The 16,457-nt window shown below is 39.5% G+C and overlaps 1 protein-coding gene across 1 annotated transcript in view; it reads left to right on the forward strand.

Annotated features, from left to right (window-relative positions):
* Positions 1–10,514: 10,514 nt before the first annotated feature.
* itga8 (integrin, alpha 8) overlaps positions 10,515–16,457 on the forward strand; it is a 109,291-nt gene continuing 103,348 nt past the window's right edge. The window contains exons 1-2 of the mRNA XM_017453733.3: positions 10,515–10,934; positions 11,394–11,527. Coding sequence (XP_017309222.1) covers positions 10,738–10,934; positions 11,394–11,527 — 331 coding nt within the window. The 5' untranslated portion in view covers positions 10,515–10,737. The remainder of the gene's footprint in view (positions 10,935–11,393; positions 11,528–16,457) is intronic.

Genomic DNA, 16,457 nt, shown 5'->3' on the forward strand with positions numbered 1-16,457 from the left:
ATTTGTTTTTAAGAAAATAAATAAAAGATAACTGTCCCTGATGCAGATAACATTACATCACAAAAGCTAGGGTGGCCATATCCTGGTTTTCCAAAAAGAGGACACCTTTTTTCATGTCTTAATAGCATTCAAAACAGTGTTACTATAAATGCAGATTTTAATACACTGATTTTAGACACACTATTAGCCTCACATAAATATATATAAATTCCTAAATTCTTTTGAATCTTCATGGAATAAAATAAAATATTAGATGCCACGAGTGTACCTCCTGCCCCTTCTGCCATCATTTACACATTTGAATGTCCATGTAATACAAAGCAATGTGATAAGAAATTAAAAATGAGTCTTATATAGCCATGGGCATTGTTTCGACTCAGGACAGCTGTCATTTGCTGCTACGGTCAGGTGGGTTAAAGGAATGCACATATGCACACACATTTTGCAGTATTAGACCATAAACACATCATAATGAAACTAAAGCTGAATCCTGGACATTTTCTCAAATTTAGAAATCCCAGCCGGATGATTTTTTTTTAGGTCTGATAAAGAGGACGTATGGTCACCATAACAAAAGCATTTCAGAGAACGATTTCTGTTCATTTCTACCAAATTAACACATAATTTAATTGCACATGCACCAGGAGGTTGCTCATGTGAGCCACGACTGGCAAGAGAGAACCAAAACTATAATCAAGCAGCTGTCTATATTGTGTTATGTCAAAAGATTAATTTCTTTGCTTTTAAATGCAAAAAATCCTGATAGTAGTCCCATTTTTTACTAAATGTGCCTGTAATCTGTTTACTTGTTTTTGATGTAACTATAACAGATTACAATTACCATTTTTTTGTTTCCTGATTAGATAACGCCATTACATGTATTCCGTTACTCTCCAAGCCTGGTCATAAATAGAGCTGTGGTCTTGTTTCTCCTGTGATAAGAGCAGTAAGTGACTTCTGAGCTGTAGTCAGGTGCAAAATGTTTATATATGTCCATGTACCTTGTAATGTGCTCTAGAGATCGTTTTTTGTTCCAAGTAGCTAGAACCGTCCTAGATACTGAGGTTTCCAATATCTAGATATCCAACATTTGTTGTGTGCCACGACAAAGATGGCCGTCGTAGTTAAACCAAGTAAAATTTTTTAAAAATAAATAAATAAATAAGCAATGCCAATACATAGAGGTAAATAATTATAAAAAAAAATTTAAACGGTCAAGCAACCAACTCTGCAATTATTGGACCACTTGAGATGGAATGACCCTTTAAAGAAATTTGAATGTATGACTTATATGATGCCCAAGTTTTATTCATGCCTGCAAAGGAATTCTGACCAACACGACCCGCCCTGCGATATTTTCTGATTAATTTAGTTGTTTATATTTCTCACAATATAAACAAATTAGTTATATTTACTTATTATGCATGATTGGAAGAAGAAAATGTGTCACACATGCACCATATACATATGTATGCCCTCATGTTAATAAATGTGGTCTTTCTTTGACCCGTTTCATAAGTTTCATATCTGACTTGGCACTCCTGTCGGCATGATAGAGAAAAAAACATTCACTACTGTGATGTTTTAGTCCAGTGGATCCATAGCCTATCCCAGGAACACTGAGGGAGTCCTCACTGCAAAACACACACTACCTCCTGAACATTTAGCTGGACTGGCCCAAGTAACAGGAGCTCATTCAAGTCCAAGTCCACCCCATGGAATTTTTATTCTGCAGTGAGGGGTATTTGGAACCCTTTGCATGAGATGGAAATACACCCTGGATAGGACACCAGTCCATCACAGCACACACACACATTCAAACTCTCAACCCTCAGACCTAGGTACAAATTAGAGTAGTCAATTAATGGAGGGAAAAACTGAGAACCTGGAGAAAATCCATGTGTGCACAGGGAGAGCATGCACAGAAACTCCACAGTTACAGTAACCTGAGCTCAGGATTGAGCTCAGGTAACCTGGAGTTTTAGGACAGCAACACTACCCACTGTACCACGTTTTTCTCATTTTTATTTAAAATATCTGATTCACATGAGCTAATTACAAATCTCTGCAGAGCTGTGACCCTTAGCCAATGGTGTGTTTTGGCCACAGTCATGGTACATCTACCATAATGAGTGTGTGATTGAAGGTCCTCAATCCTGCAATGTACTGGGGCCACTGGCACCTTCTAATATCTTGTAGCCAACACAAGATGCTCATAGTAACTTTCCTCTGGAATTCACAAGAATTCCTGAATGCAGGGAGTCAGAAGTGCTCAGGTGATGTTTCATTAAATGAACCGATACTTACCATCTGGTGTGTGGTCAAAGCCAAGACCATAACAAGAGGGTATGCAGAGTATGTAGTGCATGGCTACTAGGGAGCCTGTGAAAATAACTTGGGTAGAAAAATGAGCACGGTATAAAAGTTTAAATAAATAAAAAAGTTAATCTCATAAATGTAATCAACTAAAATTGGTATTCAAAAATATTACTATATATATATATATATATATATATATATATATATATATATATATATATATATATATATATATATATATATATATATACATACACACAGTATCCCACAAAAGTGAGTACACCCCTCACATTTTTGTAAATATTTGATTATATCTTTTAATGTGACAACACTGAAGAAATGACACTTTGCTACAATGTTAAGTAGTGAGTGTACAGCTTGTGTGACAGTGTAAATTTGCTGTCCCCTCAAAATAACTCAACACACAGCCATTAATGTCTAAACCACTGGCAACAAAAGTGAGTAACCCCTAAGTGAAAATGTCCAAATTGGGCCCAAAGTATCAATATTTTGTGTGGCCACCTTTATTTTCCAGCACTGCCTTAACCCTCTTGGGCATGGAGTTCACCAGAGCTTCACAGGTTGCCACTGGAGTCCTCTTCCACTCCTCCATGACAACATCATGGAGCTGGTGGATGTTAGAGACCTTGTGCTCCTCCACCTTACGTTTGCGGATGCCCCACAGATGCTCAATAGGGTTTAGGTCTGGAGACATGCTTGGCCAGTCCATCACTTTTTACCCTCAACTTCTTTAGATAGGCAGTGGTCATCTTGGAGGTGTGTTTGGGGTCGTTATCATGCTGGAATAAGGGAGGGGATCATGCTCTGCTTCAGTATGTCACAGTACATGTTGGCATTCATGGTTCCCTCAATGAACTGTAGCTCCCCAGTGCCGGCAGCACTCATGCAGCCCCAGACCATGACACTCCCACCACCATGCTTGACTGTAGGCAAGACACACTTGTCTTTGTACTCCTCACCTGGTTGCCGCCACACATGCTTGACACCATCTGAACCAAATAAGTTTAACTTGGTCTCATCAGACCACAGGACATGGTTCCAGTAATCCATGTCCTTAGTCTGCTTGTCTTCAGCAAACTGTTTGTGGGCTTTCTTGTGCATCATCTTTAGAAGAGGCTTCCTTCTGGGACGACAGCCATGCAGACCAATTTGATGCAGTGTGCGGCGTATGGTCTGAGCACTGACAGGCTGACCCCCCACCCCTTCAACCTCTGCAGCAATGCTGGCAGCACTCATACGTCTATTTCCCAAACACAACCTCTGGATATGACACTGATCACGTGCACTCAATTTCTTTGGTCGATCATGGCAAGGCCTGTTCTGACAGTAACCTGTCCTGTTAAACCACTGCATGGTCTTGGCCACCGTGCTGCAGCTCAGTGTCAGGGTCTTGGACAATCTTCTTATAACCTATGCCATCTTTATGTAGAGCAACAGTTCTTTTTTTCAGATCCTCAGAGAGTTCTTTGCCATGAGGTGCCATGTTGAACTTCCAGTGACCAGTATGAGGGAGTGTGAGAGCGATGACACCAAATTTAACACACCTGCTCCCCATTCACACCTGAGACCTTGTAACACTAACAAGTCACATGACACCGGGGAGGGAAAATGGCTAATTGGGCCCAATTTGGACATTTTCACTTAGGGGTGTACTCACTTTTGTTGCCAGCGGTTTAGACATTAATGGCTGTGTATTGAGTTATTTTCAGGGGACAGCAAATTTACACTGTTACACAAGCTGTACACTCATTACTTTACATTGTAGCAAAGTGTCATTTCTTCAGTATTGTCACATGAAAAGATATAATCAAATATTTACAAAAATGTGAGGGCTGTACTCACTTCTGTGAGATACTGTGTGTGTGTGTATATATATGTATGTATGTATGTGTGTGTGTGTGTATATATATATATATATATATATATATATATATATATATATATATATATATATATATATATATATATATATATATATATATATATATATATATAAAATTCTCATAGTTAAGGGTATAAAGTAATAAGGGTTAGAAATATATTATGATCATAGTGTGTTGAGGATATTTAATTCACTGTAATATTATAATCTGTGGACAGGAAGTTCAATAGCCTACATGTGCTGGCTTCATGTACTTGGAAATATTCCAGAAGTGCTTCAGAGTAAAATCTTGTTGGGAGCAATGTATTTTTTGTATAAGCCAGTCAGGACTGACATTTCCACAATATGGCCAGAAAACACAGCAATGTCAACTCTCCTACACAACATCTGTGAGTCACGCCCGGGGTGAATTACAAAGTGCATGAGTGGCTGTGGCTTTCTGTGTATGCCACATCTTTTTAGTGAATAGGTTTCAGATCACATGTGACTGCTCTAGATCACACTTTATTCATAACGTTCTTGCAAACTGTAGTGATGAAATTACTAAAAATCTGCATACACTTGTTCTAAATCAATTTATTAGGCATGTCTAAACACAATCTTTGAGTCATAAAAGTTTTAAGTTTACTTAATAGTTGGTTGAGAAGCATGTGTTTGAAATACACAGACAAATCCTTCCAATTCTAAATATCGCTACAGTTCACATTTCCTCCTGATAGTTCTGATCCCTATGTGATAATTAAAAAATGTTGGCTGACTCTAGAAATCTGAAGTCCATTATCCAGCCATACTCCATACCGCTTATCCTACACAGGGTTGCGCAGAGCCTGGAGCCTATCCCAGGGAACTTAGAGGACTTGGAGGGAAGTCAGGGGCCACCCTGTTCGGGGTGCCAACCCATCGCAGAGCAGAATCGCACATACATTTACACACTATGGACAATTTGGAGATGCCAATCAGCCTACAGCTTTGGACTTGGGGAGGAAACCAAAGTACCTGGAGGAAACCCCCTGAAACACTGGGAGAACATGCACACTCCACACACACACACAGGGCAGAGGCAGAATTCGAACTCCCATCCCCTGAGGCTGATTTTTATTATTCTTATTATTATTTTAAATTTGTTTTCTCTACAATAAGCCTCTGAGGTGTCTGTTTCCTGACCTACGCTTTAGCCCAGCACCTTGTGCCAGATGTGTGCGGTTCCCATTAGTGCACTTCTTGGCTGCACTTCTTGGGCTGTGTGTTGTCCCAGTAGTTCCTGTAGGTTCTTGACAAATCCTTTCTTGATGGTCTGAAGAGTCTAACCCCACCACAGGCACAACTCTCGTCTTCCTCCCCACGTCCTACTGATCTCAATTTCCAGATCTTTATATTTGCTCAGCTTGTCAACTTCTTTGAACCTGATGTTGTTGCCATCTGGGATCGCTACATCAATCATCAATCAATCAATTGTTTCTCCTTCTTACAGTGGACCAGCAAATCAGGATGGTTTACTGGAATGGTACCGTCATTCTGTTTTGCCATGTCGCACATAATGGTGATGTCTTCAATAATTATTACTGCTTCAAGTGAGTGTTCATAACATATCTCAGGTGCTTGTTTGCCAAGCTCCTTTTAGCTCAACCACTGCAAATCGCTGGCTACCTTGTTGTGCCAGTTCATGTACTCAGTAGAAGCCAGCATTGTGCAACCAGCAGTGACATGACTGATCATCTCCTCCTTTTTTGCACATTCTGCATTTGCTTCAAGATACTTTGCTGGTGGTACCTGATGTTGAATGCCTGATCCTGTCCTGCTATAATCAGGCTTAAAGTCTCTCTCTTCAAACTGGAGATGCTCAGTCATGGCACACTAGCACTTTTATCAACAAGGCTCTAGTAGAACTGGCCATGCAGAGGCTTGTCTTTGAGTACTTAGATCTTCCCACCTTCACTGTTGATCTTGATCTTTGCTTCACTGAAGATAGGTCCACGGGCTGTACTGGTAAGTACATGCTCTTGATTTTTTTTGCCATTATTATAAGGGAGTACTTTGCTTTGCCTGGTGAACTGGTCTTGGTTTAGCCGCTCAAGAGAACAATGGCACTGTGTGCAGCTACAAGTTTGGTGAGTCCGCAGCCACCATTACGGCTCTTTATATGTAGTCGCTTAACATATGCTTTTGAATGGTGAAGCCCAGGCCTGATCAAGAGCTTCCTTGTCTTGGAGTCCCTATTTTCTATCTCAGATCTTCCAGTCAAGCACACCTGATGCAACTAATGAAGCCCTTGAGACAACACCTGTTTTGCATATCATTATAAGTTGCATTTTCAGTTGAATTTGGGGAAGCCACTTGAAGCATTCGTTGTGTTGAACTATTTCGATTACTTTTGTTTGATTTGTCATTGCAAACAGCTGAAAGTATGTAAATTTTGACAATAAACCTGATTTGCAACGGGGGTTGAATAATTTTGATTGCAACTATACATTATAGGTCTTGCACAATTCTGATATTTTGACACAGATCTGATTTGATTTTGCAGTAGGCTTGAACACTTTATACCAGTACCATCACTGTGGTTGAACATACTACAGTAGAGATCATTTTCTTAGCATTTCTATGAAATGTGTTAAAAGGTCATTATAACATCATATAAGACTCCTTACTGCTGCTCTGTCAAGCACCTCAATAATACTGTTAACTTCAGTCTCATGGCAATGTGGTTGAATGGTTGAACCTAAATATCAGGAATGCAGGAAAGCAATCGACATATCTGACATCAACTGGCTACATAAACGCGTTGTGATGGCTATGTGCTGCTTGCAACAGGTTTCAGTTATCGTACTCAAGCTCTTTTATTTGTCTCAAAACAAAATACAAGATAGAAGATTCTTTTATTGCCATACAACAGTGTTGGAGGTAATTTGGTTAGGTATCGCTCTACAATAAACAATAAACTAAACACAAAAGAAAACTAGATAAATGACTAACAAAACATAGCAATGATAATAATATCGGATTTTAGAGGAAAATTGGATGTGAGCATTGAGATGCAAGTCAAATGACCAGACAGGTGTGTTTTTCGGATTTAATGTAGAACCTCATTTGAATGTGGCCCATATTAGGTGAAAAAATCTGGCCCAATCTCTTTATACATATGCAGTAATATCCAAATTGTGATGGAAGTTAGCAAAGAAATTGGAATTGATTTGCAATGTTTGGAATATAAATGCAGCCTAAATGAACTCACCAAAGTGAATAATATTCTTCTATCTTCAGTTAGCCAAATTTACCAATTTAACGGGTGGGCTGTGTCTCAAACCACACACTATCATAATAAACTATATGTCAGGTGTTGGACTATTTTAACACAGTCTGCTATTTGGTGCTGTAATATACGGTTTTGCACATAACCTGACTTCCGTGTGCTCAGTCCGCGTCTGTCAGTAAGCTGTTTTCTGCTCTGGGATGCAAGGATCTATTTTTAGTTTTTATTTAGGAACAAGTCAGTGAGGTTGTGTGATTTCGGCTTGGCATCAAAACACCCGCAGTGCTTGTGTTCATACGGTAGGGAGGGTTATATTCCCACTTACGCATTTCCCTAATTCCCGGTAATTATTTTCAACTGGCACACATGTTTGAAAGCATCCTGTAGAGGTAGATTATACATGTGTATACCGTCAAAATCAAACAAACGACTTAGTCATTAAACACAATTAGATTTGAAATCGCTCACAGGAGTAGTAGCTGGAACATGATTTTGCTGTGAATATACATGATATCTAGCTTTTCTACATTTTTTCATATTTTTCACTTTGTTGGCTTGTTTTAGTTTTGGATAGCTCTGTGTACCTGCTTGATCTTGCAATTACATGTATGTTGTGATCATTGATCTGTATTTAAAAATGATATTTTGTAATGTATCATATATTGTATTTTTCTTTGAAATTAAGACAAATCAGCACAAAACAGTGAGCTCTCATTCGCTTTGGATAATAGACCTCAAACAATAAGCCTACATTCAGATGAACAAATGTAATAAAACTTCATGCATGAAACATGATTTTAGGGAAACCCTGAAGCACAAGTTTAAAAGAAAAATTAAAGAAAAAAAAAACCCCAGTGATATTATCTTGCTATTTTGGGCGCATTATATTGCTGAAAGAGACCACTGCCATTAGGGAATACTGTTGCCATGAAGGGGTGTACTTGGTCTGTAACAATGTTTAAGTAGGTGATACGTGTCAAAGTAGCATCCACATGAATGCCCAAGGTTTCCCAGCAGAACACTGCCCAGAGCATCTCACTGCTTACGCAGGCTTGCCTTCTTCCCATAGTGCATCTTGGTGCCATCACTTCCCCAGGTAAGCAACGCAAACTCACCTGGACATCCACACTGTGTAAAAGAAAACGTGATTCATCAGACCAGACCACCTTCTTCCATTGCTCCATGGTCCAGTTCTGATGCTCACAAGCCCATTGTAAGAGCTATAGGTGGTTGACAGGGGTCAGCATGGACACTCTGACCGGTTTGTGTCTATGTTGCTTCATACGCTGCAAGCTGCATTTCACTGTGTGTTCTGAGCCTTGGGCGCTCATAACCCTGTTGCTGGTTCACCAGTTGTCCTTCCTTGGAACACTTTTGGTAGGTACTAATCACTGCATACTGGGAACACCCCACAAAACCTGTTGTTTTGGAGATTACAATTTGGCGCTTGTAAAAGTTGATGGTGTTCATGAGAGAGGTCAATTGAGAATGGCCAGACTGGTTTGAGTTGACAGTTTTGGCCTGTTAATACAAATTAATCATTGCTTGACTGCTACATCCTATTTGAGTATTGTTGCTGATCACATGCATCCCTTCATAGCCACAATTTACCCATCTTCTAATGTCTACTTCCAGCATAGTACCATGTCACAAATCAAAAGTCGTCCCAAACTGGTTTCATGAACACGGCAAAGAGTTCTTCAGTGGTCTTCCCAGTCACCAGATCTGAATCCAATAGAACACTTTTGGGATGAGGTAGAAAAGGAGATTCACAACATGAAAGTGCAACTTAAACATCTGCAGAAATTGTGTGATGCAGTCATGTCTTCATGGACCAGAATCTCAAAGGAATGTTTCCAACATCTTGTGGAATTCATGCTATGAAGAATTTAAGCTGTTTTGAGAGCAAAGGGAAGCCCTACACGGTATTAATGTAGTGTTCTTAATAAATATAAAAAAGTTGATAGGTTAATACTAAATAAACGAGTCTTATTAATAGAGTTTGCTGTGTTAAATATTAATTTGAAACAAAGCGATAATATGTAGAAAAAATGAGTTGGGGATTCAATTTCCACTGCGGCTTGGGGGTTCGATTCCCACCGTGGTCCTCTGTGTGCACTGTTTGCATGTTCTCCCCGTGCTGCGGGGGTTTCCTCTGGGTTATCCGGTTTCCACCCCCCAGTCCAAAGACATGCATGGTAGGCTGATTCGCATTTCCAAAGTGTCCGTAGTGTATGAATGGGTGTTTGAATGTGTATGTGATTGTGCCCTGTGATGGATTGGCACCCTGTTCCGGGTGTACCCCGCCTTGTGCCAAATGCTCCCTGGGATAGGCTCCAGGTTCCCCGTGACACTGAAGGATAAAATGGTATAGAATTTGGATGGATTGATCTTGATATAATGAGTTATTAATTTGAAATGACATGATATTAATCCAAAAATTATAACAGCCTATATATATCTTTAAATAACAAATTACTAAGTCAAAATAATGAGATATTAATTTAAGGTGAAGACACAGCACTTCAACTTGCTGTTGAAGTGCCATGTTGAGCTTCCAAAAATGTTTTCTTATTGATCGATTGACATACTAAGTCAAAATCACATGTCTTGAAATAAAGTTAGTAAGTCAAAACAATTAGATATTACGTCGAAATAAGACACAGCACTTGGGCATTTCCCCCCACAACTTGTGTACACTGTGGAACATATTAACAAAACTATATATATATATATATATATATATATATATATATATATATATATATATATATATATATATATATATATATATATTATACACACACACACACACACACACACACACACTGATTGTGGACATAAAAAATCAGATTTTTCCTTGTACATTTTTAAAAAGTAAGAGTATACAATAATTCTCTAATAATGTCTATTTAATCAAATTCTCACCTCGTTCGCGCGCGTTCCTCACAAGTGGCCTGTTTCCATATAAGGACTTGGCCGGATGACGTATTGAGGGCTCGTGCTGTGTGATGTGGTGAAGGAGCCCGGGCGCGTAGCTCGTTATAATGGTGTGCGCGCGGACAGCGCGAGCACACACACACACACACACAGTCCGGCGGGAAAGGCGCGTGCAGCTGAATGAAACGGAACGCATGGAGCACGCGCAGGGACTTTGACAGTCGAACTTGGTGAAAATAACGGGACAAGCTGCGGAATTCTGCACACTGCATTATTGCTTATTGGTTACGAATAAAAGTTTGTGCTTGACACCAGGAGTGCAGCGATGCTGGCGCGTGAGGCTCGAGCGTCTTTCCGGGAGCTTTCTTCTCTAATCTCGGTTAGTCTAATCTTGTCTGATTTTCTTTGCGGAATCCTTGCTTTCAACTTGGATTTGGAGAATCCCGCTGTGTACAGTGGACCCGCAGGGAGTTACTTTGGATACTCCGTGGACTTTTACCAACCGACGCAGTACAGGAGCGCGTGAGTTACACAGAACTTCTGCATGCTATGTTCCAGTCATTTATATGCACTGGGTCGTTTTATTAATTGAAATGATGGATAACAATTGTATAGCACCTCGACTTAGTTAAGATGCATGCATCATAATGCATCATGCATCTAGGGTTAAACACTGAAATTAAGCATTCTGCATTCAAATCAAGAATGTCAGTTCTGCCTGAATTGGATGCATCATCATTTGTTTACTACAAAGCGCTGTGAGGCGGAGATGCAGCAACACTTTATTCCTGACTTCAGAGTCGTGTATCCTGCTTTCTGTCTAGCATTTATAGTCTTAAGTGAAGGTGCAGTTGGTGTTGCATGCTGGATGCTGGTCTAAGTGCGTGCAGTTTAATGGTCTCTCTCTCTCTCTCTCTCTCTCTCTCTCTCTCTCTCTCTCTCTCTCTCTCTCTCTCTCTCTCTCTCTCTCTGTCTGTGCAGTGTATCAGTGCTGGTCGGGGCTCCCAAAGCCAACACCACCCAGCCCGGGATTGTGGAGGGCGGTGCGGTTTATTACTGCTCCTGGCCTCCATCTGAGCAGGACTCATGCCGCGAGATCCCTTTCGATAAAGCAAGTGGGTACACAATTATGATCTTTTTTTTTTATCACCAAAGAAGGACACGATGTCATGTTTCTTGTATTGCAGCCTGTAGACTAATTAATGCATGCATGCATGCACGTATTTAGTTCATAGATCAAGGAGGATGCATCCAAAGTCACACTTCTCCATAGAATTGAATGCGCACATATAAAATTAACGTTTGTTTTCATTCAATCCTCCTGTTTTTTTTTCTTTGTTTTGTTTTTGTTTGTTGTTTTTTTGTGTGAGGCTTAGTTTATACACTTTCCGGCTCCGACAATAAAAAGATCAAACCCCACATCCAAGACTGAGTTGATTTCCTCGCATATGGTTTGGTTTAAACCGGGGGAGCAGAGTAATTACCACGCGCTGCCCGAGAAAGGCGCGTAACTTTAAATGTGGCGCAGTTGACATCCTGACGCACAAGGGGTCCTGCGCGCATGTTCCCGAACACGATGCTTTCACTATTTATATTTTACTCTTCGGCTCGAGTTATGCGATGCATTATGACTGTAGGTTTTACGCAGTGAAAACGCAATGGAGTCAAACGCAATGGCATTTTGGAAACGCAAGGTTCCATGAAAGAACGGCTTAAGCGCTGACGGAACTGTGAGGTCATGTTTAAATTGCGCTTGTCATGTGGGAAGCAGATGCCAGGATCGCTGTAGGCCAAATGCTGTTTGCGGTTTCTGAGCTGCTTTCTATGCATGTGACCTGTCAGACGTATTGTGCCGGTAAATGTGAGCTGTTGTAGAGGTAGGGTTGGTGTTGCCCTGTCTACACTGAAGAACTCTGAAGATTGTCTTTGCTATGTCTTATCATCCTCATATCTAGTTTCCTCATCCTAAATTGAAGGAAGCTACTAAAGGCGATTTAATCAGCAGAGATTTAAAAAATAAAAATAAAAACTTTAATGTCAGTGTGGGTCTACTGGATTGTTGCTTTGTGGGAAACAGCATGAATGTTAGCTACTTTTCAGGGTAAAGTAGCTAAGGCATGTTCAAAAAGTCAGCACAAACTAACCTGCATATTAACTGACTCCTTATGATCATGATCGTACAGCAGGTACTGTCAGTGCCGCATAGCTCCAGAATAATGTAGACAAAAAGAAGCAGTGGTACTGAGTAGTTGGTAGTTAGACATAATGGAAAAGGTTACGGATGGAATAACTCACTTTTAGTACTTGTAAATGCAGTTGAGAATAGAGTTTAAAGCAAAGAACAAAGAAGTGTGCTGTTGGAAAAAACAACAGGTCGTTGAAACAATGGTGATCAGTGATTGTTCATTGCGAAACAGTGGTGATCAGTGATTGTTAATTGCCATTGTGATACAGGGGTGATCAGTGATTGGTCAGTGCAAAACAGGTGATCAGGGATTTGTTATTGCAAAACAGTGGTGATCAGTGATTGTTCATTGTCATTGTGATACAGGTGTGATCAGTGATTGGTCATTGCAAAACAGTGGTGATCAGTGACTGGTCATTTGAGAAACAAATATTATGAGTGATTGGTCATTGCAAACGGATGATCAGTGGTTGGTCATCGGGGAAGGATGGTGATCAGTGATTGGTCATTGCGAAAAAAGTGATGATAATTGATTAGTCATTGGGGAACAACGGTGATCAGGGATTCGTTATCATGAAATAATGGTGATCAGTGATTAGTCGTTGCAAAAGAGTGGTATCAGTGATTGGTCATTGCGACACAGTGGTGAACGGCGATTAGTCTTGCGAACAGTGGTGATCAGTGATTGGTCAGTGTAAAACAGGGGTGATTAATCAAAGGTCATTGTGAAACATTGGTGATCAGTGATTGGTCATAGGGAACAATGGCTTGTACAACTGTCAGGCTCTGCACACTGTTGCTAAGTTGGCCAAACCTGCTTTTTCAACTCGCATAATCAGCAGCTGTGATGTGAGCTAGAGAGCTGTATTAAGTGCAGGACAGTCCTCACTATCCACTTAAAACTCGCTAGATTTTTTTCTTGTTTTAAGTAAAACCATTAAAGGGGTCTAAAAAAGTTAACATATCTATCAACAAAGCTGGTAATTTTCCACACCACATCAGTCTTTGTCTTATCACTTGAGGTAAAAGTCTTTCTGCCATTTAAACTTGAGACTCATTGTCGTCTCTGTACTCAACTGATCTCTGTTCATGCTAAAATCTGTGGAGAAATAGTTGCTCATTAATTCAGCTGGGTCTGTTGGCTAAATTTCTTGTTATTAATATCTTTCTTTTTCTTTTTTTGTAGATAATTTAAACATGTTATACTTTGTCTACATCATCTGTACCAAACATGATCTTTGCAGGCAGACCACCACTGTAACAACTGTACAATTATAACAATATTTTAGCAATTACTTTCATTGCAAGTAACATAATATGATAATCCAACACTGTTAACGACTGTTGTGAAAACAGATGTGGGGGGTTTTTTTTGGCTAAAAGTGAGTAACAGCCATTCACAAGTGATAATCTGGATTAAACAAGTTGACACTGTTTGAAAGCACTGACTGATGTGGAAGAGGATAGAACATCCTTTTAACTCCAATTTCTAATTCTCTATACGGTTAAAATGAATTATCGAATTGAATACATTATTACATTTATCCTTAAAAATGCAGACAATGACTTTTTCAGTCAAGGTTTTTGCCACTTTCAATGCATGCAGTTTTTGTGCACCCCCATTTCATAATTTCTGTTTTGTGTGTGGAAGAAAAAGCCTGTATCTGTTTACAGGTAATAAGCTGGAGTTATAGGTATATACACCGACTTGAAAGAAGTACTGGTGTATTATTTAGATGGGGGATAGAGTTGAAGAGGTGGGAAAAAGAGACAGACAGGAAGACAGCGAGGGGACATGGTGTTTAAAAAAAACACTTGGGGAATTAGTGGAACTCAGCCAAGAAGGTTGGCTCACATGGAGAGGTGTCTGCTTTTTATTAGACACCGAGAAACACTTTAGACACCCCCACCACCTCAGGCCTTTCTGCTTAGCCAACTCAAAGTGCATGCACACACATTATCAGATTCATTAGTCACGTTGTCGTGACCCCTGATCCCACCATGGCATCCAGACGTCGTTCGGGGGAAATTTAGATCTTTGGTCAACTTTGATAAATGACCAATGCGTTAAAGACAAAGCAAACTAAATTCATTTGATACACTGTAAACTACCACATACCTGATGAAGTCACTTGTTTGGTGTGCACACAGAGAGAGAGAGAGAGAGAGAGAGAGAGAGAGAGAGAGAGAGAGAGAGAGAGAGAGAGAAAGAAAGAGAGACTTACAAAGTGATGTATCTGGATCTTCTAGAGTTACACCAGACACATTCCATTGCTTTGAGTTTAAGAGGAAAACTCACTCTTCATCATTTCCACATTTGTAATGTCTTTAGGCATGTGCTGATATTAAATTTATGATAATTTCTACTAACTCACCATTGTTGATGATATCAAGGTTTTGTATTTCTAAAAAAATTGCTAGGCCATTAAATGGGACCTCAGCTCTCGGGGCACAATACTTTCAATGTACGTCATCATTTCTAGCGCATTTGACATTTAGATGATTCTACAGTTACATTTTGCCCTTAAATGAGTAACAGGATTAAAAGTAACAGGATTGTGTGTGTGTGTGTGTGTGTGTGTGTGTGTGTGTGTGTTTTTAACATTCATTACACATTATGTAGTTAAATAGAAACCATGCTAATAGTATGAAGATATTAACAACATTTAAATGATGTATCTATGATTCAAAGAGTGTAGGTTCAGGGACCTCACCACGTAATATCACAATATCTTTGAAAATCATCTTTGGAAATAACAGTTACTTTACATTTATACAGTTATAAATGTAATATCAGTGGGACACAAACGGCATCCCAATCATGGAATCACAGATTTGTTTACATTTAATTGCTTGCTAGCTTCTTGGTTTAGATAGTAACCCAACTATGACTTATATGGTTAGCTCTTGTATTGAAAAGAGTGTATTGGATGTATGCACAAGTTACATTTGTTGCGTTAATTTGGTAAATATAAGTATGGGAGTGGCTTCAGACGGGCAAACTGCAATCAGAAATATGAATTGTAATTAAAACAGGTCCTAGCTTTTTCAGCTTTAACATAGGGGTAGTGGTTGTGCTTTTGAAGTGTCTACACTAACAATACCATGTGTGTTATGTATATTACTATCAGCAGATACATGGGAAAGGTTGTGTCCTAGTTTCATAAAACTGATGTATTCTCCATACCGCACAAGCACCAAGCACCCAAATCTGAGTTAAATACCTGCATGGAGATATTTGTATACTTAAGGTCAGTATCCAGTCATGGTTCTGCTATATTAGTTGTTGCTGTCTCTGCATGTACCCCCAACCCCTCCCCCCCCAACCCCGGCCAATGTTGTTGTCTGCATCACTTAGTTTTAGCAAGAAGATCCACACACTGAAACTTGACCAAAAAAAATGCCGGTCAAAAAAGTCCAGAATGTTTTTTTTGCTAGCTAATTTAGCAAAATTAGTTGCCCCGAATGAAGGAAAAGAGTGTAAATGTGAGGGAGTACAACATTAGCTAGCAAGCATGTGAGTATGATAAATATGATAACTAGCTAGCTAATTTTCGACTTGCTCACATTTTGATTTGAAACATAATTTAAAACCATTTTTTTTAAAAACTGCACCCCTAGATATACATCAATAAACAGCTCAGTCCACTGTGTTTAATACACATGGGAAAACCTATGCTGAGTGGAAATTCTGACTTTTCATACAGGACGAGGATAAAAAAAAAAAAAAAGCACTAATCTTGTCTCTCATAACCTGTTGAACACAGTTAAACGGATGCACTGTGAATGCTTCCAGACATTACTCTAATACTAAGAAGATCTACATGTATGGACTCCAATAAGTTTGATACATAACACAT

This window comes from Ictalurus punctatus, chromosome 23 (genome assembly GCF_001660625.3).
Source record: "Ictalurus punctatus breed USDA103 chromosome 23, Coco_2.0, whole genome shotgun sequence".
Lineage (NCBI taxonomy): Eukaryota > Metazoa > Chordata > Actinopteri > Siluriformes > Ictaluridae > Ictalurus > Ictalurus punctatus.